Below are 24,232 nucleotides of genomic sequence, written 5' to 3'. Positions count from 1 at the left end.
TTTCGAAAAAAGGAAAAATGAAATAAAATTCTCCTTTATATATAAGCTTTGTAATTAAACACATCTCTTACCAGGAACTGTATTTCACTGGAACCATAGAATCAATCAAATCGAACAAGTACAGTTGTAGCAAGCAAGATATTTAATCTGTTATTTTGCAATATATTACTTGACAAATATTTATTGAGAACCAAAACTGATCCAAGCAGAGTTATAGGTATAAGAATTTAGCAGAGAACAAGACAGACAGTCTTCCTGCCCTGAGGGAGCTGACATCCTGAAGCAAGCTAGAATTCAAGTTACAAGATGGTAAATACATAATATTATTATACCTATAACATTCTAATAATATCTGAGTCACTATTATTATTTCCATTTTATAGATGAGGACAAAGTGAACTAACTAGCAGGGTAGATTCAAACTCAGGTCTGGCTTAAACTCTGTAAAAGACAGTTTTTCTCATATAAAATGGAAAATAATGCTTACCTTATGGTATTATTGTGTGGGCAGAGATAGCCAAAATATCTGGCACACACATAGTAGCTCCTCAATAAATTATAATTTGTAGTAAGAGGAAAACGATTCATAAACTTGAATGTACATCCTATATTTTTCATCTCCTTCAGAATGGAGCAGCTCTTTTAATAATAATTCTCTCCGAAAGTTCTCCCCATGAAACTGTGCTTTGGAGGACTTTTTAAGATACTTTTTTCCCACAATATAATTTTAAGTTGCCAACAGGACTGAATTCTACTCAGAAATTATCAAGCATATATGGGGTCAAATGGCTGTTTGTGAAGACAATGGTTAATTATGTTTCACCTATTTCAAGTATTCATCTTAACCTTCCTGAGATATAGGTATAGTAATCCCCAATTTTATTAAGGGGGAAACTAGACTCAGAGAGGTTAGATAACTTGCCGAAGGCCACACAGCTTGTGACCAGTGGAGCCATGGATTCAATCCAAGCTTTGGAGACAAAAACTATTATCTTTGTTACATAGAATTGCATTCTATATGACACACAAATAAAGCCCTCCAGGATTTACCAACAACTTCTTCCTCAGAAAACAAAGAATATATTGACACTGATCTTTCTCTTTTCACTTGCAAATGAGAAAATAATCAATAATCAATTGCCTATTATTTGCTTCTTGGGTGCTGGCCAAGGTAAATAGCACTGTGTCATATTCTCTGGGAGAGACAATAACAAGGAGGCGATGTCTGCACTTTCAAGATTTTCATCTAATTAGGCAGAGAACCCCAAGACAAATGCAATAGAGATTGCGACCTTCATTGTTTGAGAGCCCAATCTCTGTAGTTCTTAATAAGTAACCATAAACATTTTAGAGCCTTTTCTCTATGCCAGGGACTTTCGATGATTCGTTATCCTTAGAAAAACCCTACTGGGTGGGTAGCACCTTTATCATCACTTTGAGATAAGGTACTGAGGCTTACAGAGATGAGTCAACTATGCCTGGTTCGTCTGGCTGCTAAGTGGCTGAGCTGGGATGGGAACTCACCAGTGTCCCTTTGCTAATCTTCCTTTGGCTTTATTCATTTATACAGTTTCCTTAGTTGAAATTACAATATGAAGTGGAGCACAAGGTATAATAATTGAGACATCTAAGTTGCCTCTCCAGTAAATAGTTTCTGCACGCAAAAACCAAGGCCTGCAATACAGTAGCGCTTGGAGGTCACGTTTGCGAGCACTTGCGAGCACTTTCCTGTGCTACAAACTGTCCGTGCATTATTCTCACAGCAACCCCAGGAGACTGGCTGTGATTATGACTGCTATTTCTATGAGGCTTGAGCTTTACTGTGAAGCTGGTTCCAACTGTGGAGCATCAGAATTTGCCACCCCAAAATGTGTCTCTTTGGCTTGATTATTTTTAAAGACAAAAGACTCTGAAGGAAACTCTGACCATCCTCCTAACTGCCTAAAAGCATTATCTATAGATGGCCCAGCAAACATTTGTTTATCAAACATTTGCTTTTCCTCTCCATGTAAATTGCCTTCCTCCCATTTCAAGTCCCAAACCACTACCCCCAACATCCCCCTTTGTCTTTAGCTGAAGATGGTATTTAAGGTGGTGGCTTCTATCATTTTGGTGAGTTACTCAGTTTTCCTGGGTTTCTCCTATGTGCACATGTTATTAAACTCTGTTTGATTTTCTCCTGTTATTCTGTCTCATGTCAACTTAATTCCTAGACCAGCCAGAAGGACCCAGAGGGCAGAGGAATAGTTCTTCCTCCCTACACAACACTGTCCATTCTACAGATCTGGAAAGTAAATCCTCTAAATTTCCACAATCAGAAAGTGGATTAGGACTCACACCCAAGTTGAGCCAAAGCTTTTAAGCACAAAACTATGTCATCATTTGATATGTGAGAAAGTTTTGTGCTTTTCATCGCAGAGAAACCAGCCATTGCCCTCCTAAGGGCTCCTCCGGCCCACCCTCATCACAAGCGCTCACACATGTGTGCACACACACTTTGTCATCTGTGCTTGCTTGGTGTGAGGGCGGGAGTATAATTATCCATTCAGGACTTGGTAAGATTTCTCAGAACAAAAGAGGGCCCTGGGCCTGCCTCAGTAATGACGGTGGGCATTTACGAGCCACTTCAAGATCTCTCATCAGTAATTCCCAGCAGGATCCCTGTCAGGATGACTCACAGAGGCTACGTTAGGAACAAGGCCGAGTGAGGGAGAGTGGGTTTCCGGCACCAGGCGCAAAGCAGTCATTTTGAATTTAGCTGCACTTCATGAAGGCTGGCTACGTGTTGATGGCCATTAAGTTTCAAAGGACCAGTGTTGCTTTCTTCTGCAATCCAGTATAAACATTACTGAGGACTTTCTCCAATGCACATGAGAAACCACTTCCCTGAAATAAGAATTTTCTTGCTGGCTATTATGAGACTAAGGAGTGCCTGCACTTCCAAGGATCCACCTGGAGTTTACACAGCAACATGGTGCTAACCTCATATGAAAACCTAGCAAACCCGGAATCATTTCCCTTTGTTCTTGAGCACACCTGCAGAGAGAGAAAGAAAGGGGAGAATGTCAATGGCTGACATAGCAATAGGAGCTGTCATTTATTGAGCATTCACCATGTGCTAAGCAAGCGGTAGAAGTAAGGCACACAGTGGGGAACTAAAATGGATCTTCTCTTTGGGACTTTTTTTTTTTTTTTTTTTGAGGAAGTTTAGCCCTGAGCTAACATCTGCTGCCAATCCTTCTCTTTTTGCTGAGGAAGACTGGCCTTGAGCTAACATCCATGCCCACCTTCCTCTGCTTTATATGTGGGAGGCCTGCCACAGCATGCCTTGACAAGTGGTGTGTAGGTCCGCACGCGGGATCCGAACGGGCGAACCCAGGGCCGCTGAAGCAGAATGTGTAAGCCTACCGGCTGCACCACCAAGGCAGCCTTGGGGCTATTCTTTTTAACCATCATTAGCGTATGAAACAACATTTGCGTCACATAGTCCCACACATACTGACACTACCCACCCTGCTTTGGAAGTATTTCCGATATTCCTGGCTTAAGAAAAAGTGATATAATATAGCATGACATACATGGATGTTTATAGTAGGGGCCCAGGCTAGAATCAGAAAATCTGGGTCTGAATCCCACATGAGCCAATAGTAAGATCTGTGACATTGGGCAAATTATTTAACTCCCTAAACTTCAGTTTTATTTATTTGTTTATTTATTTATTGTTATTGGGCTGAACTAAATAAGAAATGTATGTAAAATGTCCAGCTCAGTGCCTGGTTTATCATAAGCTCTAGAAAGCTTTCATTTGTACACTATGAAACGTATTGTATATAGGATATAGCGTATATCACATATGGTATATAATCTATAGTATATGCTATATAATACGTACTACATAGTGTATAGATAGATAATACATTATATGTAAATTGTATTATGTATCAATAGCTATTATTTTTATTAACCTCTCTGGACAATGAAAAAATCTGGAATGACAGTGTTTAAGTTCAAGCTGGCCTACAGAAGGTTTTCAAGAAACAAACTAAAAGTGTACAAGAAGCTTACCAGGGAAGGATTTGCGAACACTAGGGTCAAAACAGATCCAGTCACGTGACTGGAAGGCAGGGCGAGGAAACACGATTTCTCTCAGCTCTTCCCTAGCTGGTGGCAGTTCTTGTATTTAAAACCACTTTAAAACAATCAACAAAAATCTCCAACATCTCTTCCTGAATTAGTAAAACAAGTTCTACTCTTGCCAGCTACGAAGACTCTAGAAATTGTGTGTGTGTGTGTGTGTGTGCGCGCGCGCGGGCGCGCGCCTCGAGCTTGCTTAGGATGGACTTTGTGGAGAGGGGTGGGGATGGCGGGGCCAGGTGGTTTGAAGCAGCACGTGCGTATCCTTTGCGCAGAGTCGTCGGTGTCCAAAAAGAGGGAGGGGGCTGATGGACCTGGAGAAGTAGCCCGGCCCCGCCACTGCCAGCCACGCCTTTAGAGCGCATTCCGCGTGCTCATGGTGCTTGCTGACTGCGGACAAGGCTCTGTTGTAGGCACTTTACCTGCATTAATTCGTTAAATCTTCATAACAACCAAAAAATGGAGCAGCCAGGAAGAAAATTCTACAAACTCACCGGGCCCTCCTTGCCCAAGTTAAGACCCGAAAGTGAAATCCCCTATTACCTGAAATGCTTGCATTTCAGGAAGTCTCAAAACTTCCCCACCTTGCGAGGTGCAGAAAGCGAACTTTCCTCCAAAAAGAGTTCCATCCAGGCTGGCAAAACCTGGCTCCGGGGAGGCGCGCGTGCTCCTGGGGCCCCCGCCAGGCGCCGGCTGCCTTCCCGGGGCCGCACTCGGAGACCTCGCCCGCCCAGCAGCGCGATTGTGCAAGCGCAGGGCTGCAGACGCGGCCGCCGGGACCGGCTCCTGCCCGCCGGGGGAGGGCGGGGAGGCGCGCCGGGCGCGCACCCGGTGAACTCCCTGCTCAGCGTGCCTGCCGGGGGGGTTATCTCCGGGGTGGAGTCCGCAGCGCTCCCGCCCGGAGAACAGCGCATCGGTCACCCGAGGCCCGGGCGCCCTCGCTCACCTCGCTGACTCCATCCTATTTCCACCTCCGCCCCCAACCCCCGGGCCCCGCGTCCCTGCGGGCCAGGCCAGCTGGGGCCCACTCCGCCCTACTCGGCGCGCTCATTGGCCACCCAAGGCCTGCCCTGTCTCCATAAATACTTGGTCCCCGGAGCATGAAGCATGAAGAGGGACAGGAGGACACCGCAGCGCCAGCAGCATCTCTTCTACTCCTTGACACCTCCACTTCGTGGCTCCAGATCTGGAAGTCAGACTTGCAGACCGGCAGGCAGACCCACATCCTTTTCTTTCCTCTTCCAAGAGCCACTCAACTCCCGGCTGCACTCCTCCAGCCCCCGCGGCCACCGCTCGGGGAACACCCGCACCTTGAGCCTGCCTCCTGGTGCAGCGTTGAGCATCCTCGCCAAGGTCCTTTCTGCTGTCTGTTCCTCCTCCGCACCCTCCATCACACCTGCTGGTCCTCTTTGCCTCTCTTTCCCAGAATCGTCAAGCCCCCAAATCCCGCCGGCGCCTCTTTAGCAACCTCGCCCTTGCCGGTCCCCGTGCATTCCCAAGTGCCCGGTCTCCTGCACTGTCATGACCTCCCCCATTAGCAAGAGCCGCTCCCTTGCCGCCTTCCTACAGCAGCTGCGCAGCCTTGGGCAGCCCCCCAGAGCCGTGACATCCAGGGCGTGCGCGCCCGCTCAGCCACGTGAGGTGCCCCTCTGCCCGCTGATGGAGCGCGGCGAGGCGCAGAACGCGGCCGACCTCCCCGGCCCCACCAAGTGGCCGCTGCTGGGCAGCCTGCTGGAGATTCTCTGGAAAGGAGGACTCAAGAAACAGCACGACACGCTGGTAAATGCCTCGTCGCGCCCCAATTCCTTCTCCCCTCCTTTCCCTGCGCTCCAAACCCTCCCCAAGGCAAGCAGCCGGGGCGCACGGGGCGCTCGGGTATCCCGGCAGCGGCGGTCCCCCGGGAGGAAGGAGGAGGGAGAGACGCTCCTGAGACTGCAGGGGATGCGCCCTGACTTCGCGACACGCCCGGCCCGCTGCAGGCGGAGTACCACAAGAAGTACGGCAAGATTTTCCGCATGAAGTTGGGCTCCTTCGACTCGGTGCACCTGGGCTCGCCGTGCCTGCTGGAAGCGCTGTACCGCACCGAGAGCGCCCACCCGCAGCGGCTGGAGATCAAACCCTGGAAGGCCTATCGCGACTACCGCAAGGAGGGCTACGGGCTGCTGATTCTGTGAGTCCAGGCGGCAGGATGGGGCCCGGTGGCGGGGCCTGATGCGGTTGGAAATTGGAAAGGGGTTCCCTGGGCTTGGACCGCTCCTAAGCAGGACGAATAGGATAAGCCCCTCCCCGGCGCAGTCGCGGGCTTCTGCACGGACTAGAGTGGGTCGAGGGAGAGCTATGCTGCGCACCCAGCACCTGCCTTCTCTCTGGCGCCTGAGCAGGGCCGTGCCGGTCCTCAAAGAAACGGCAAACAGCATTATGCAAACTGGGGCGTTCAGACTCTTGGGCGAGATGAGGTTCTGAAGTCGGCGTGCCGGGCAAACGTCTTATACAAACAAAATTACCCCTTAGAATTCTGTGTAACCCCCTCTTAGGAGCTCAAACGCCAGAACTGACCTTCTTTTGGTTTTGACAGTGACCTTCCTTTCTGGAGGGGAGTGGGGGCTTATGACCCAGGTCTGCTTGGAAAGGGGGAATGAGGAGGGGTGTCAAACCTGCATTTTAGACAGACAATTGCTATACGGTGATGCGAGTCCTCTGCGCTTTAATCGTTAGCATTTAACAAGTTAGCACTTTTTTTACTCCCACAATGTGATGCCTCATAGTTGTATTTTTCAGGATATAGTTACTGAAATTAAAAGCCGTAGTAAAAGCGTGGCGCGTCTCAGGCTGTGTGGTCTGCTGCGGGGCACGTGAAAAGGGTGCGTGATGAGAACAGGCTTTTACGACGCCACTGAACCTCTGACTGTGTGTTGTTCAAAGGCAATGGCAGAATTCGGCATTTGAGGTGTTTTGTGAATGTGACAAGATTTTTCCTCAAACAGATTTGGGTTGGTGAGGGGAGCTTGTTTACATGCCCAAGGTCACCGCAGGGACTTGAGACTGCTGACCTCCCAGCCCAGCCCCAGCAAGGGCACCTCAAACGCCCTGAGCCCAAATCATCTGGCTTCCCCTTTCTGGTGCAATCTTTGGCTGGGAGAAAATGCGCTTTTTCATCCTATTGTCAAACCAGTCCAAATATTCCAATGCTCATATTCTCTGGATATTTCTGGGCACGATTATCAGCGTTCATTTGCTTATATAGTTCACACAGTTACAGAGCTGGAGGTATATCTGCTTTCCCCTTCTTTCTTTTCAGTTTTATCTGAATATAGTTCTGTTTTTCGCCCAGGGAGGGAGAAGATTGGCAGAGGGTTCGGAGCGCCTTTCAAAAGAAACTGATGAAACCGGTGGAAATAATGAAGCTGGACAACAAAATCAATGAGGTTTGTGGGCTGGGGCTCCGGAGGCAGGAAGGGACGTTTATGGGGCTCAAGTCACAGCGACAAAGTACAGAGGGAAGAACAGGCAATTTGGATGATTCAGGGGGCTTCCCTTTCTCCTCATTCCTCTCCTCATGTTTCTCCCCCAAACCCTCACTCCTCCTCCTCCACTCTCTTTTTAAGTAATATCACAACGAGGGAGCAGTTATGGGCATGGCTTTGGCATTCCGCAGTCCAGATCTGAACCTCAGCTCTCCAGCCCTTAGCTATGTAACTTGACTATACCATTTAACTTCCCTAAGACTCAAATTCCCAATCTATAACAATTCCCACTCCACAGGTTTGCTGTGAAGATTAAATGAGATAGTACTTACAAAATTCCTAGGAAGTGACATATGAGCTGGGGTTTGCAGGATAAGTAGGAGTCTATAGGCCGGAGAAGGTGGAGAAAGGCATTCAGGCAGAGAGAATAGCCTGCTGAAAATCTGGGGGCATGAGATGGCATGGTGCGTTCAGAGAACGGTCCATTCAGTGCAGGTGAAGTGAGGCTTTCTCTGAAATGATGCTGGACAGAAGGCAGATCTTGACAATGTTTTTTGTGCCGTGCTAAGGTATTCAGACATTCTCTTTAGCCAACGGGGGGCCAAAGGAGGAGAGAGTCAAGCGTATAGCAACCTCTTTTCACTCCTGTTCACTCTGGGTGTTTATTTTGAACTGGACCCATATGGGATCATATAGGTAACAGATCACAAACTCAGAAGCTTCCGGGGGCCAGGGAGCTAATATAAACGTGTAAGGCAGGCCCAGTAGGGATCTTGGCAAACAGAACAGTGCGTGCCCGTAGAGGGGACAGCTGCCCCACCTCCAGCAATGACTGCTCACGGGATCCCAGTGTCGTCAGATCTTGTAATTATTATTATTTTTTGATGAGTAGTGGAAAATTCGTATGTTCCTGTGAAATCTCTGGATTTTTTTATGGTAACAAATTAGGGAACTTTTTAGTGCCCTGTGTAGGCAAACTAACCATGCCCCTTGGTTACATCTGTGGGCTTTGTAGTCACATTTACCTTCTTTCAAGCCCCATAGGGCCACTTTGCAGCTGTGTGTCCAAGGGGGCGTGCCTCAGCCTCCCTCTGAGCCTCAGTCTTCTCATTTGTTACCCAGGAGCTGGGAGGGACGACAGGACTTCCCGGCTCGGCTTGTGAGGGAGTGGTGAGGAGCAGCTCAGAGAACACATTCCATGCAGTGCTCGGTTCAATACAAGCCTTGTTAAATGCGAAGCATTAGTTATCTAAAACCCTGATTTTGGAAGCTGGCATCTAGAAGCCTTCCATGACTTGCCCAAGGTCACGGAGCCAGTTAGTGAATGAGCTGCATCCAGAATTTGCAGATTTCTTGGCTCCAAGTTCAACATGCTTAACACAATTCCAGCCAGTGAGGAGATGTGAGTTTGCTCACGTGTGGAAGGGACCAGCCTCGGGATGGTTACAGCAGCAGCATCCTTGAGATGTTGTGCTGTCAGGGACACTTACCTGATGCCTCCTTCGTGGTTTAGTCCCCATTCTGTTTAGAAGAAATGTTTTCTTTTTCTTTAAATTTAGATCAAAAGCTGAAACTTAAGCTTCGAGGTAGCTGCAGGAAAAGCTCAGGAAATAACCCAGGATAAGGTTGTTAGGATGAAAGGTGAGCACCCAGGGAGAGCGCATAATGAGTGTTGCCTCGGCGTGAATAACGTCATGGGCAATGAATGCACAGGGTAGCAAGCCTGCAGTTAGCGTACTAGCTCTAAACTTTTGTTTTTCTTCAATGACTCAAATGCATCTCTTGTGATTTCTTTCTTTTAAGGTCTTAGCTGATTTTGTGGGTAGAATAGATGAGCTGTGTGATGAAAGAGGCCACATTGAAGACTTGTACAGCGAACTGAACAAATGGTCATTTGAAAGTAAGTTGTCTTCACAGTCTTGTTCATTTGATTTTGCAAGTGATTTTGCGGATAAAATGTGGCTCTATGGACAGCTTTTCTGTGATCATATACTAACGGTCCAGAAAAGGCCATGGCAGCCTTTCAGGCACTTAAGTTATGCTTCTCACTATGGGTTGTTTATTTAGTCATTCAACAAACATTCATTAAACACCTGCTATGTGCCAGACACTATGCTTGGTACTAGGGACAAGCAGCAAACAAGACAGTCAACATCCCTGCTCACATGGAGCTTAGATTCTAGCAGGGGTGACAATCAACAAGTAAATGCATTTTAATATATACTCTGCCAAGGGGTAGGGGAGTTAAGAAAGAACCTAGGTGCCTAGATGAGGCAAGTCTGCTTTGGTCAGGAGACGTTTGAGACAAGACCTAAAGGAAGAGAAGGAGTAAGCCACAAGGGTATCTGTGGGTAGATTGTTCCCGAGGAGCTGGGATGTTCAAATGCCCTGAGGTGGAAGCATTCCCCATGCCTTTGAGGAACTCTGAGGATGTTAGTATGAATGGATCGTAGGGGAGGGAAGGAGGAGCTGAGAAAGATCAAGTCAGGGCATGTAGGTCCTGGCAAGAACTTCTAGTCTGAGTCAGATGGGGCACCACGGAGGGGTCCTAACAGAAGGAGGCATGATCACAGTCTCCATGGATCCCTCTGGGAATAAAAGCAGAGCCCCACCTGGATGGGCCTGCTGCCCAGTGGGGGTGCAGGCAAGGGAGCGGACAGTTTCGGTCTAGTGAGTGAGCACCTAACTGAGGCGGAAGGTTGTGGAAGAGTCTGAGAGGGCTGCCTCAGCTGAGCTTGGTCAGGGAATGCTTCATGGAGGTGGTGCCGTCTGAGCTAAGGCCTGGTGGATGGGTAGGAGTTGGCCAGGTGAAAGTGAGTTAAGGAGGAATGTTCCAGGCAGAAGGAACAGAGAGTGTTCTGTTGCAGGCACAGTAGAGGAGCTCAGAATGATGGCAGCACGTCCTGCAAGGGAAGGGCCTGGCGAGGGCGGAGGATGGGGAAATCCATACACCAGCAATCGATGTTTGGCTTTGAGCCTGGGAGTAGCTGGGAGTGATAGTAGAGTGCTTTTAGCAGGAGAGTGTCGTGGTCTGATTTGCTGGAAGGATTGCTCTGGCTGCTGGTGTGAGGGATTGGAGAGGGTACCCCAAGATGGAGACTTTGTCGCGACTGTCTCCCTCGTGACATCAGCCTCACTTTAAAGTTTGGGGCAGTCATCTTAGCATGTTAGAAAGCTCCATGCAAATAAGAAATCCACAGAAGGTGTTAAGGGAAAGAGGAGTAAAGAGAGGGAGTGATTACAGAAGAGAAAAGAAGTGTATGATTTGGAAATTTTCTGCTGGTAATACCCAAATTAAGGAGTATTGAATGCATTGAGTTGCAAATCGAAGAAAACCTGACTAGGGTAGTTTAAAAGTTATTGTCCAGCATTATGAGAAGTCTGAAGGAAGGCAGTCGCCAGCTGGCACTCAATGTTGTCATCAGGGACTCAAGCTCATGCTTTCTTTTACTCATCCATACTTAGCTTGTTGGCTTGTGCAAAATGGCTACACTCCTCCTGGCCTCACCTCTGCATTCTAGGCAAAAACAAGAAGGAAAGAGGGAAGAGCTAAGCCAACTATACTTGTCCCCCTTTATTAAGAAAGAAAATGAGGGCCAGCTCGGTGGCCTGGTGGTTAAGTTTGTGTGCTAGGCTTCAGGAGCCCAGGGTTCATGGGTTCGGATCCTGGGCACGGACCTACACACCACTCATCAAGCCATGCTGAGGCAGCATCCCACATATAAAAATAAAGGAAGATTGGCACAGCTCAGCAACAATCTTCCTCACAAAAAAAAAAAAAAAAGCAAATGAGTATTTCCCTAGGTCTTAGTGGCCAGACCTGGGTCATGTGGCTGCTCTGGCTGCTACAGGAAGCCTGGGAATTCAGGGAACAGAACTGTCATCAGAGTCTTCCATCATTCCTACTTTATTGCCTGAGGACTGAAACACTGACAGCCTAAATAAAATCGGGGCTCTGTTAGGGAAGAAGTGGGAAAGGAGTATTGAGTAGGCTGTTAACAATGTCTGCCACACGTGATATCAGGGATAAACCATGGCAAAAGCAAGATATTCCAGGAGAGGTTCATGCATGTATAAAACCAGCTACATGGGCACAGTGCACTTCTGACCTGGAGGTTCTGCAGGGGGCGGGTCATTACACCCGCAGATAATTTCTAGAAAGAGAAGAAAGTGATCACGCCCCTTTCTCCCAGACTCTTTGCCTTTCCTCTGCGTTCTTAGACAAGGCCTCACTTCTACAAGAGACAGAATCGAGCCTTCCGTAGCCAGCTAATCACACACTCCAGCATGACTGTGATTGTGTAACGGTGTTGACTGTTTTAAATAATAGGCATCTGCCTGGTGCTGTATGAGAAGAGATTCGGGCTCCTCCAGCAGAATGCAGGGGCTGACGCTCTGAACTTCATCGCGGCCATCAAAACAGTAAGCAGCCACTCGGGGCGGGCGCTTTTCTTTATTGATCTTTCACAGAACTGAACAAACGTGCCTCACAGTGTTTCCCCGGGAGTGGCACACACACCTGCTCTCTTACAGCCGTTAGGGTCCATTTTAACGTGTGTTCTGTATTTTCATGTATGTACGTTCGTGGCTGAACATATAATAAAGCACGTTCAACGATTGTTTAGGCAAAGCTAAAGTAGATATTTCAGTTAAAGGTCAGCTGATTAAAAGTACTATTTAAAAAAGAGTCTGAAAATGTTCAGATTTTAACTTTTAGTTTAGGTCTTACACGGATATGGTAGACACTGTGAAAACGGTTTAGGAATGGCTGAAGTTCGCAGATGATTGGAAATTGAAGTAAATATGAAAATCATAGTTTTCCTTCTTTTTTATTTTTATGTTTAGGTGGTAAGATGAAAATTTTTCTTGAACACATCTAGTGGAAAATCATCCCAAAGATGAATTTCAATCTGTCCCTGGGGTGGGGTGGTACAGCTTCCAGGACTGGTGCAGAGAGGCCTGGGGCCTCCTTTGAATCCAGCCCTTGGGGGAGCCCGGTTTGGGGGTGGTTGTTTAGAATGCTCCTCTTGGGGGCCGGCCCGGTGACGCAGCAGTTAAGAGCGCACATTCCCCTTCAGAGGCCCAAGGTTCGCCGGTTCGGATCCCGGGTGCGGGCATGGCACTGCTTGGCAAGCCATGCTATGGCAGGTGTCCCACATATAAAGTAGAGGAAGGTGGGCACGGATGTTAGCTCAGGGCCAGTCTTCCTCAGAAAAAAGAGAAGGATTGGCAGCAGATGTTAGCTCAGGGCTAATCTTCCTAAAAGGAAAAAAAAAAAAGAATGCTCCTCTTAGAGCAAAAGTTGTCTTTGAGAGGAGAAGCGGGCGTGAAAAGGTGTTTGCTTCCTCACAGATGATGAGCACGTTCGGGAGGATGATGGTCACCCCAGTCGAGCTGCACAGGACCCTCAACACCAGGGTCTGGCAGGCCCACACGCAGGCCTGGGACACCATTTTCAAGTCAGGTAATCTGGCCACACACGCCCGGCAGCCCTGTCTCTGGAGCTGCTGCTGGAAGGTCTGGAATGATCTTCTTGGCCTGACCACCTTGATCCTTCAGTGGAGTTGTGCCTACCGATTCTTTAGGCTTTGCAAAGACCTGGGTCTGGGGATCGCCTGGTGTAGATGAATTCTAAGGGAAAGGCAGGAGGCAGCTCTCTGTGGTCTTCTTTGGGAACGAGGAGTGGTTAAAAGCCAGGCCTTTGGAATCAGAGATACCTGGGTTCAAGCTCTGCCATTGGTGTGGTGGGTTGGCCAAATGTGCTATCTCCTTTTCATCCTCAGTTGTCTTGCCTCCAAAATGGGCTAATAATAATAATGATAATACCTACCTGGATGCAACTATTTCTAGGTCTAATATAGATAACGTAAAATCCTGGCATATCACAATATCTCAATGGATCAGAGCTATTTCTGCTACATTATGGAGGGAATAGTTGGTGCTAGGTGTTGTTCTATCAGTATGCACACACACGCACACAGTCATTTAATCCTCACAAAAAACCTGTAAGGTAGATCCGTCTATTTGCCCCGAGTGACAGAACTGAGGCACAAAGAAGTAACTTTCTCAAGATAACATGCTCGCTGATGGCAAAGCCATGGCTTGAAGCTGGGCAGAAGGGCTCCCAAAGCTCAGACAGACTCCAACCGCTGTAGCATTTATTGTCATCGCTGTTATTATTGCCATCATCACCATTATTATTTTTCTGGTGGTGGTTTATATAAAGGATTAAAGTGAGGGAGACACATGCCCAGAAGGTACTTTACAAACGTTAGAAATTTTTACCATTATTGTCAACACGCATGGGCACTGCACGTGTGTGTGTGTGTGTGTGTGTGTGTGTGTGTATGTTTAATAACTTAGGGGAGGGGATTCTCCCCTCCTCTACTGCCAAGATTTGGGAGCCAAATCCCACTTTGCCTGTATTAGTGACCATATGAGCCAGACCCCTGGATCTGGGTCCAAGTTCTGATTCCGAGGGCAGTCCCAAGTCCCACCTCTGTCTCACGATGCTCTCTTCTAAGCTCCCAGCTCTGACTACTCAAAATGTGACCGGCAGACCAGCAGCATCAGCACCCCTGGGAGCTGGTTAGAAATGCAGGTTTCCAGGCTCACCCCAGACCCCTGATTCAGAATCTGCATTTTAAGAAGATGCCCAGGTGGTTCTTGTGCACATTAAGGTTTGAGAAGCCCTACTCATGTGGACATTGATCAACCCTTGCCAACTTAACAGCAAGGCAATCTGAGCTTGTCTAACAAATTGTCAGTGTCCCTGAAAAGCCCCTTTAGATGTTGCAAGGAGGATTTGATCTGAGGTTCCTTTTCGTTCTTTTCCTCATCCTAGTTTTCAGCTAACTTCCTCTCCCTTTTCTCTGCTCCAATAGTCAAATCTTGTGTCAACAACCGATTAGAAAAATATTCGGAGCAGCCCAGCATGGATTTCCTTTGTGATATTTATCACCACAATCAGCTTTCAAAGAAAGAGTTGTATGCTGCTGTCACAGAGCTCCAGCTGGCTGCAGTAGAGACGGTAAGAGTGGGCCTGATTTTAGTTTGCTAAATAAACAGTCTGTAAAATCTTTTTCGTGATGAATTTTAACTTGTCATTCAGCTCACTCGTTCCACGGTGATTAACTGAACCCTAACTTAGCAAAATAAAAAGTCTCCTCCTGGATGTTGAGTGAGGCCCAATGCACAGGCTTTGTACTTAGACATATGGTGGAAGGATTCATGTCCTCTGGTGACGAAAATCCAGAGCAGGATCCCAGTGCCATGACAGATGTGCGCACCGCCATGCGAATTCAGAAGCAGTAAGATTCCACCCCATAGCCACATAATTGAGGTTTCTAAAATTTGGGTATATTTTAGATGGTTGCACGTTACCCCTAAACTTCGTCTATCATTTATCATAAAAATATTGGGATACTCTCTGCCAGTCCAGTAATATTTTTTTCTGCTTAAAATTGTAAATATAGTGAGTTTGGGAAAAGTTGGTTTCAATTTAAGTGAAACAGCTCATTTTAAATATCAAAATTCTGTCCCTGATGTGGCTGATACTCCCAGTAAATACTCAGTGCAGCCAGACTCCAAACACCAGTTCTGACAAGCATCCAGGTGGTTTAGTTGTCTTTGATTCCTTCTTCGAGCTGTCGTGGGACAGGTGCATGTTAATATCCCTGACAGGCGCAACATCTCATACACCTGTAGTCTCTGAGAAGAATGTTCCTAGTTCATTTCTTTTCCTTGTTTTCTCCTTTCTGTAGTGTTTCTGTAGCCTGAAGAAAAAGTAGGGTTTTCTGTATCATGGGGAATAGCAAGGTTGTAGTTTCTCCTCATGCCCCAGAAGGCCGTCGACAGAGGAAATTCATTCCAGCTCACCTTCCTATCGACTCACTTATCCTGAGTGTTGACTCACTGATCCTTGGAGGATCAAAGGAAAGCTTCACCCTTCTTTTCTTCCCCCACTGGAATGCGCGCTCCAGGAGGGTGATGACTTGGTTTCTCCCCTGCTGTGTTTCCAGGATGTGGAATAGCACTTGGCCTATAGTAGCTGCTTAGTAAACACTTGTTCAATAAATGAAAAAATTCAGGAACTCTTGAGTGCCTACTCTGTGCCAGGCACTGTTCCAGGTGCTTGAGAGACCACCATGAGCCAGAGACAAAGGTCCTCACCTTCATGGAACTTAAATGCTAATGGAGAAGACAGACAATAGACATGTAAACAAACAAGTAAATATGATCATTCCAGATAGTGGTGCGGAACATAGAGGAAACCATCAGGGTCTTGTAACAGAAAGAGATGGAGATGGCGGGGTGGGGTTCCCTTGCTGAAGAAGTGATACTGGAGCTGACTCTGGAATGAGAAGGGATGATCTGGTGGAAGAGCACTCCATAGAGAGGAAACAGCAGGTGCAAAGGCCCTGGGGCAGGAAGAGGGATGGAGCTGGAGACCTAGAAAATGTGGTCAAGTTGACATTGGAGAAGTCAAGGCGCCATGTTAACCAGGAGTCTTAGCGAGGCATTGGGATATCATTACACCAGTGATGGAAAGCTCTGGGAGGGTTTTAAGCAAAGGAGTAGCCTGATCAAATTCATGTTTTGTAAAGTGGGCTCTGGCTGCTGGGTGGAGAATGCACCTAGCAGAGGGAGAGTGGAAGCAAGAAGGCCAGCAGTCTCCTCCATGGAGGTAGAGCTGGGATAGTTTGCATCAGTGAGTTTTCTCAGGCCGCTTGCCTGGATTCAGCCGTTGCCATTATACTCACAGGCCTGGGCTGTCTTACAGGGCTTTGGTGAAAGCTGCAGTTATCTGCCTTTCGGGAACTCTATTTGGCATTTGCGGTAAGGGACCCACTGATATGGTTAAATGTTTCTTTTTTAGTCCTGGGAAGTCACATTTGGAAAATCAGAGAAATTTGAAAGTGTATCTAGTTTGGTGGCCGCGCCCTCTTCCTGTTTTGTAAATTGGACTCGTAATACTGCCGGCTACAGTGTATTTGCAGCTGAGCCTGCCGGCCTCTGACATGAGGAAGCCTGCCTCAAAGCATCTTCTTCCAAAAATAATAGATACCATTGGCTCCAAAGCGTCTTGCACTCTGCTCGTTTACATGAGTGGGACCTGGCACTTAGCAAAAGCGTCTTCATGTCTGCAGAGGGAGGACACAACGACCATTTTTACAGGAATATTTGGCTTAAATTAGCTAAAAAAAGGCCTAAAAAACAAATACATATGACTACCAGTGGTGAAGATTATGAAGCTAAAAGCTACCCTGGCTGTTTCTGCCAATATTTTTTTCTCTTCTCATTGCCTTTGGAAAGGAAATAAAAGATGCCACTTAAAAGGCAATGAGCCTTTGTCAGAAACTGTGGCTGCTTCCTTGAAATATTCAACTTGAAGCTAGAATTTCTTATTTTCAGGTTGGCACCCTCCTTTGAGGGCTCTTTGCATGTGGCTGAAACCCTGGGTATAGACAATGCCTTTATATTTTTGCGGTAACGTTTTAGGGTGTGGCAAAAAAAGGCTTTCTTTTAAATTCCAAACATGCAGTTTCTTGTGCATTTGCACTGTAAAATTAACAAAAAAGCAAACTCTTATTAGCAATACTCGTAGGATCTCCATCCCTGTCTCTCCACTTAATTTTTATAGCAGTTTTTTTCCTTTAAACAATTCTTTAATTAAACTTTTTTTATTTTAAGATAATTAGAGATTTGCATGCAGTTCTAAGAAAAAATCGAGAGGGGTCCTTTGTATCTTTCACCCAGTTTCCCCCATGTTAACATCTTGTATAACAATAACTCATTAGCATAACTGGGAAATTGACATGGCTACAATCCAGCCGTCTTGTTTTCATTCACTAGTTTTATGTGCACTCCTTTGTCCTCAATTTTTATATCAAACTATATTTTGAGTTTATATTAAAACCCTAATACAGCTGATTATTTAAAGGATTCTATTTTGACTCCCTCAGTAAGTAAGCTATCCTTCATTGATGTTTTATAAAAGAAATCTGACTTTTCATATATTGTACTTGTGTAAGGCACAGCAAATAAGGACACATGGAAAAGCATCACTAACATATTTGCAGAGCAAGGTGGTTGGCGTCACCTTTTGTTCAGCTCATACTGGTTGTAAGGCAGTTTATTGCAGAAACTCAAGTTTGTGTCCATTTGGCTTTCAGACAGCAAACAGCTTAATGTGGCTTCTCTACAATTTATCCCGCAATCCCCACGTGCAACAAAAGCTTCTAAAGGAGATTCAGAGTGTGCTGCCTGAAAATCAGATACCACGGGCCGAGGATTTGAGGAATATGCCATATTTAAAAGCCTGTCTGAAAGAATCTATGAGGTGAGCACTCAGGCCCAAGCCAATATAAATATGTTGGAAAGCTCCTCTCTTAAGTACATAAGAAGGGGCCCCTCCCCCATAAACAGCTCCCACAGTGGATTCATAAACATTTATCAAACTGCAAAAAAAGAGCCTTAGGACCATATTCCTTTTCTATTACTCATTTCCTAAATCATTTGGGCAACTTCTATTAAATCTTGGAAAGTCAGTGCCTTCCCCTTTAAATCAGTAATAATAAAACTCTAATGAGTGCTGTGGGCACTAATTAAGATTGGAGGCATGATTGAAGGCTCTGAGATGAAAGCTCAGCTAGGGAACCATATTATTATATGATAAGACATAGAGACATCTTTGTTTTTGAGCCTCTGGGATAAAATGTTCTTTTTAAATTCTTTTTACACCCTTTCTGGAAAACAAAAACTCACAGCCCCTTAGGATGAGAAGGAAATAGCTTTAACTTCATGAAGGGTGGATAGGAGAAACCTAGAGCAAACATCCAGCTTAAGGTGCAGCATGAAAACGTACACAGTTGAAGTCTGGATTGAAACAGGGAAAACCAGTGTTAACAGCGGCTCAGCAGGCTTGTGCTGGGGGTTTAACCAACACAAGACGAGAGGAATCCAAACAGGAGGTGTAAATATTGAGCAGAAAGAGACAGAACTTCTTTATGAGGAGTTGGGATCCTGTTCTCTTTTTGAGGATGAAGTTAGGCAGCACTATTTGTTTAACCAGAATCTGCATTCCCATCCACCTTGGAGCCAGGACTTGGTCTGTGGCCACGTGGACATCTTTGATCTTGTTTTTTTCAGGCTTACCCCGAGCGTGCCATTTACAACTCGGACCCTTGACAAGGCGATAGTCTTGGGTGAATATGCTTTACCCAAAGGAGTAAGTAGAATTTGTACAGTCTGTACCTTGCAGAGCTTTGAAAGATATACTTTCCAAATATTCATCAGATCTCCCTAAAATTTTTTACTGGGAGAGCATTCACTTTGGAAATATGTAGATTCTAGGACATAGTTGCACAGCATAGTATTGGGAGTCATGGCTGGAGACAGAGAGACCTGGATTCACGCAGAGCCTGGAGTGACTTACATCACCTCCGTGAGCCTCAGCTTTCTCGTCTGTAAAATGGGGTCATAATAGAATCTACCACGTGGGGTTGTTATGAGAAAGCAATACAAAATTTGTAAGTTCTTTACCTATTTGTTACCTGGCACATTTCAGGCACTTAGTACATTTGGCAACCGTCATTATTACAAATTTTGGGGTTACTTTTACGTTTAGAAGGTGATCACTTTTGTGAATTTTGCTATTCCAACATTTTCTTCTGTTTAACTTAAATGCCCTGTGTTCTTCTGTGTCTTTAGACAGTGCTGATGCTAAATACCCAGGTGTTGGGATCCAATGAAGAAAATTTTGAAAATTCAAGTGAGTTTAGGCCTGAACGGTGGCTTCAAGAGAAGAAAAAGATTAATGCTTTTGCGCATCTTCCTTTTGGCATCGGGAAAAGAATGTGCATTGGCCGCCGATTAGCTGAGCTCCAGCTCCACTTGGCTGTCTGCTGGGTAAAACCCTGTCTGGATTTCTGCACTTGTGTTCTGCGTTATTCCACAGGGCGGGACAGGAGGGGTAATCCTGCTTTTTTGTGCACGTGTGTTCCAGATCGTCCGCAAATATGACATCGTGGCCACGGACAACGAGCCTGTGGAGATGCTGCACCTGGGCATCCTGGTGCCCAGCCGGGAGCTCCCCATCGCTTTCTGCCAGCGATAAGAGGCTCAGGTGAGCATCTAGGGAGCTGTGGATGACCAAGGGGTGAGCCAAGCTCGGAAGTCAGCCAGACTCGGGTTTGAATCCCTGCTCGCCACTGATTCAAGGGGTGACTAAATACTTAGCCCAGAGTCTGTCATCAACCAGCTGCTCAGTAATGCAAGCTGCTGTTAGAGTTTTTGCATGTGAATATCGGGGGAGGACAAGCTTTTTCTGTAAAGGGTCAGTTGGCAAATATTTCAGGCTTTGCTGGCAGTAAGCGTCTCTCACTTCCACTTAAATCTGCCTTGCAGCTTGAAAGCAGCCTCAAACAGTTTGTCGATGAATACGTGTGACCGTTGTATTAGTCTTCCAGTGCTGCCGTAGCAAATTACTAAAACTTGCATTATATAGCACACATTTATTACCTTATGTAGGTCAGAAATCTGACGCAGCTCTTACTAGGCTGAAACCAGGTGTCAGCAGGGCTGCGTTCCTTTCTAGAGGTCTAGGGAAGAATCCATTCCTTGGCCAGTTTGTGTTGTTGCAGAATTTAGTTTCCTGTGGTTGTAGGACTGAGGTCCCCATTTTCTTGCCGTCAGCTGAGGGCTATTCTCAGCTTCTAGAGGCCACCCACATTCCTTGGCCCATGACCTCTTCCTCCACCTTCAAAGTCAGCCGGAGGGAATTGAGTCCCTCTCCATGCTTTGACTCTCTCCTCCTCCTTCTGTCGAATCTCTCTGACAGGACACTATTTGGGATAATCTCCCCACCTCGAGGTCCATAACCTTCATCACACCTGCAAAGTTCCTTTTGCCATGCAAAGTAACATATACACAGGTTCTGGGGATTGGAGCATAGGCATTTTTTGAGGGCCATTATTTGTCTACCAACACTATGTTCCCAAAAAACTGTATTTATAAAAACAGGTGGTAGGCCTTATTTGACCACAGGGCCTTGGTTTACATACTCCTGGCATATAAGGGTATACATTTACCAGCCTATATTAAATATAGTGTAATACTTTCTTCTGCAGTATACCATTTTCTACCTTTTCTGACAATATAGGTGTTCTCATACCATCTTCACAACTTTTGTCATATCCATATACCGACTACTATTTAATTACTACTTCATTATTTTCTTCAAATGAACACAGGTGCAATAATATACTTTAGCCTTATTCCCAAGCAGTAATTTCCTGGGTGAAATGCTATGCTTGTCAATGTTGTTATTTTCCCCAACTACACAATAAAATGAATTTTTAACTATTAAAGTGATAAAAAGTTAACCTGGGAAACCTTTAATATCATCTTCTGTGGAAATAGGACATTTCCGACATACGGCTTTACAGAATTGCCTGTCAATATTCACACCCGGTCTCAATGACTCTGCCCTGTGAACAGCAGCTCCTAGACTTTGCCTGGAACTAGTTGCTGTTTGCTGACTGCAAGTTACGGGGTATTTGCTGATGGATAGATTATTTTGGGAAATACGCAGTTATAGATGAAATTTCTGAATAAGGCCCAAATGAACTCCTCTATAAGCATCTGGTACCACTAGGCAATTGTCAGATTCTGAGCATCCAACAGAGCTGAATCGAGTAGCATAACGACGGAAATCTAGGTTAATTTAGAAACTCCCAGGCATCAGCGAGGACAGCACCACGTTTATCACAGTGGACCACACCTTGGGCAAGAGCCTGTGGCACTTTTGGTTTTAGCGTTTATTTTTTGCTAATAATTCCTCTTATTTAGTTACATTTCTTTGATATGTAATTGGGATATACTTTATTTTCCAGAATTTTTTTTTTTTTTTTTACGAAGACCAAAAACAGCAATTTTTATTCTCCTGGAAGAATGGTGCTTATGACTTCTACATTCCTGGAAGGCAAACCTCAAAAGCCAGAGCACGAAGCAGCACATAAGAACATTTAGACACAGGTGTCTATACTCTGTCTTCTGTACAATTGTTCCAGAAGCTGTACTGTCCATATAGATGATGGTATTTATTAAGGTTGTATCTGACTCAGGGAAGTGGATTCCAAGCAGAATCCGAGGCGCTCTCAGGGTATATACTGCTGGCTTACGCTTAACCGATGTCAGCACCACCCAGACTTATATAGAATTGTCCATGATCCTCTTTTCTCTTGCATCTTCCATGACATGAAAGGGACGCTGAGCGCTTGTCAGTTAGTCTGGTAAAAGTCACTGAATGTTTCTGTTCCTGCCCTACCAAATTCACTGCTTGACTCTTCTCAGGATTAAGTGTACATTTCACAATGGAAGGGCTGCTACAGCTCAATTTTCTGGAGCTCAGGGTATTTTGGACAATCCATTTATTGTAACTCCATTTAATGTAGTATTTGGGAAAATACTTGCTAATAATGTAATCAAAGTTAAATGTTGGTTAAAGTTAGCAGGCCCCCAGGAAACTGTGTTTTTCCTGTGTTGAAATGAAAACATCAGGAAATTAGAAAATATCTCTATTTTAAGAAGTACTTGAATGAAGTCAAAACCTCTTATCTAAGAATATCTTGATGATTGACTGTGACATCATTTTGTTAAAGGACCCTGAAATCTTTTATTTAGTTAATGTAGTTCCTCTGTGGCATTAAGGAGCAGATCAACAGGTTTCAAATTGTGTGTTTGTATGTTCTGATGGCAGTTTGCTTAAGTCAGACTTAAAAACATATATGGTATTTGATTCAGGATCTGTGGTAAAGTTCAGTCACAGCTTAAAAATGTTCAGTGTGATCTTAAGAAAGGGACTTCCCCTGCCTCAATTTTCCCATGTATAAAATGGGACAGTAGTAAAATGTGCATACATTATAGATTCACCATATAACACTTATGTGATTTGAACTTCTTGGGGAAAATATGATTTTATAAATGGAAAATGTATAGACATTTATGCAATACTTATAAAACTTTCTAAAAAATTGTGTTTACATATGGTTTATTTTCACATATTTTTACTACTACGTTTCCTAAAAGCAGACGGTGGATCTCTGTATATTTGATAAAGATTTCTTTTTAGTTTATATTTTTAGACTATTTCAGAAGTATACATTCATATCTTCATATTTTAATAAGTATGTACATATAACTAGAATAAGTATATGCTTTCTCCCTGCTGTGGAATTACATGTAGGATTATAAATCCACCTGTGTTGTCAGATTTCATCTGTGTGTCTTCTTTGAATTCTCTGAAAGTAAGAATAAAAGTTTAAAAAAATTCGAGATGTTTCCTCTTATTGCATTTGCTACAATAAAATTTAAAAATTCAGACTTTGTCTCACTAGAAAATTTTCTCACGTGGCCATTTTACAGGCCCTATTTCTTGAAATCTACCCTTACAAAAATCTGGAGTTCCTATCGAACTTTGAAGAAAGATGATCATTTGGATGGCAAAATAATTTTCCATTTTTTGGTGCTTAAGTATTTTTCCAGTCCATTTACTTCTATCTCCACCCTCCACCCCCTTCACACTGGTTGTGGCCACTGCTATCTCTTGCCTGGACCACTGCAGAAACTCCCAACGGATCTCCAGCCTGCTGCCCTCCAGTCCAGCCTTTGGACACTTGCCATGTTGGGCTTTGCAAAACCCGAACCTGCTCAGGTCTCATCCCTGTTTCTGTGGCTTCCCATTGCTCTTACAGAAAGCGCCAATTCCTTAAGCTGGACTTCGGTGTCCTGTAAAGTCTGGCCCCCTGACCCACAGGCCTTAGCCCACAGCCTCCACCCCTGAAGCCTCTGGGCTCCGGCCACACCGGCTTCTGCCAGTTTCTTCTATTCCTTAAACACTATCCTCCCTTGGGGTTTTTGCACCTGCAGCCCTTCCCCCTGCCCTCTTGCCTCCTGGCCCTCTCTTTCTTTGCCTGTTCTCCCGCTACACACCATTCAGAGCCCAGCTCAAGCTTCCCAGAGGACGTCTTCTTCAACGATGGAGATCCCCCAGAAGCTGACCCTGGGACCAGGATTCGTTAAGGAAGTGACTCCAGGGGAGACTTGTGAGGGAGTGAGGGCAGCAGGATAAGGACGGGAAAGGAGCCACACCAGGTGCCCTTCCTGGAAAGTTCCAGCTTCAGCCTGATCCCCAAGGGGCTCTGGAGTGTAGCTTCCAGCAAGGTTTGTTCTCCTTGGGGCAAGGCACTTCCGGCTGCACTGGGGAGCTGTAAACTCCCAGGTCCCTCTAGCTCTTAGTGTGTCCAGACAAAATGACGGTAGGGGTCCCAGGGCCGTCTTTGTGAGAGGCGTCAGGTGCCACCCTAGGAGCGATGCACGCAGAAGTGGGGGAAGGGCACCCCGATGGGTAAATGGTACGAGGGGATCTGGATGGAGCGACGACAGTGTCTGCTACCCCTTGCTTCCCTAAGCAGGTGGCCTAGAGTGGACATTGACTGACAGAGTGGTAATCACGATGAGGAGAGCTAACATTTATCAACTGCTCTGCACCCAGCGTTCTACTGAGCGCTTGATACAATTAAAGTTGATACATTCTGTTTGGTCCAAACATGATTGCCCTCCAGATGGTGATT

At 45.6% G+C, this 24,232-nt stretch overlaps 1 protein-coding gene across 1 annotated transcript; it reads left to right on the top strand.

The window, feature by feature from the left end:
• The first annotated feature begins 5,192 nt into the window (after nt 1–5,192).
• LOC124248911 (1,25-dihydroxyvitamin D(3) 24-hydroxylase, mitochondrial) lies at nt 5,193–22,913 on the top strand. Its single transcript, XM_046679553.1, has 12 exons — nt 5,193–5,913; nt 6,114–6,304; nt 7,466–7,559; nt 9,402–9,498; nt 11,929–12,020; nt 12,951–13,062; nt 14,483–14,628; nt 17,774–17,940; nt 18,750–18,828; nt 19,311–19,508; nt 19,606–19,725; nt 21,494–22,913. The coding sequence occupies exons 1-11, from the start codon at nt 5,656–5,658 to the stop codon at nt 19,714–19,716; spliced, it is 1,545 nt and encodes a 514-aa protein (XP_046535509.1). The 5' UTR covers nt 5,193–5,655; the 3' UTR covers nt 19,717–19,725; nt 21,494–22,913.
• The last annotated feature ends 1,319 nt before the right edge of the window (nt 22,914–24,232 follow it).

This window comes from Equus quagga, chromosome 12 (assembly GCF_021613505.1).
Source record: "Equus quagga isolate Etosha38 chromosome 12, UCLA_HA_Equagga_1.0, whole genome shotgun sequence".
In the NCBI taxonomy this organism is placed as follows: Eukaryota; Metazoa; Chordata; class Mammalia; order Perissodactyla; family Equidae; genus Equus; species Equus quagga.
Note: the sequence above shows the minus strand (reverse complement) of the source record. Positions and strands in the feature narration are given on the sequence as shown.

Coding starts and splice junctions, on each gene's coding strand:
- LOC124248911 (XM_046679553.1), top strand. CDS start 5,656: ATGACCTCCCCCATTAGCAAGAGCCGCTCCCTTGCCGCCTTCCTACAG. Junction 5,914..6,113: donor AGAAACAGCACGACACGCTG/GTAAATGCCTCG, acceptor GGCCCGCTGCAG/GCGGAGTACCACAAGAAGTA. Junction 14,629..17,773: donor AGCTGGCTGCAGTAGAGACG/GTAAGAGTGGGC, acceptor TTTGGCTTTCAG/ACAGCAAACAGCTTAATGTG.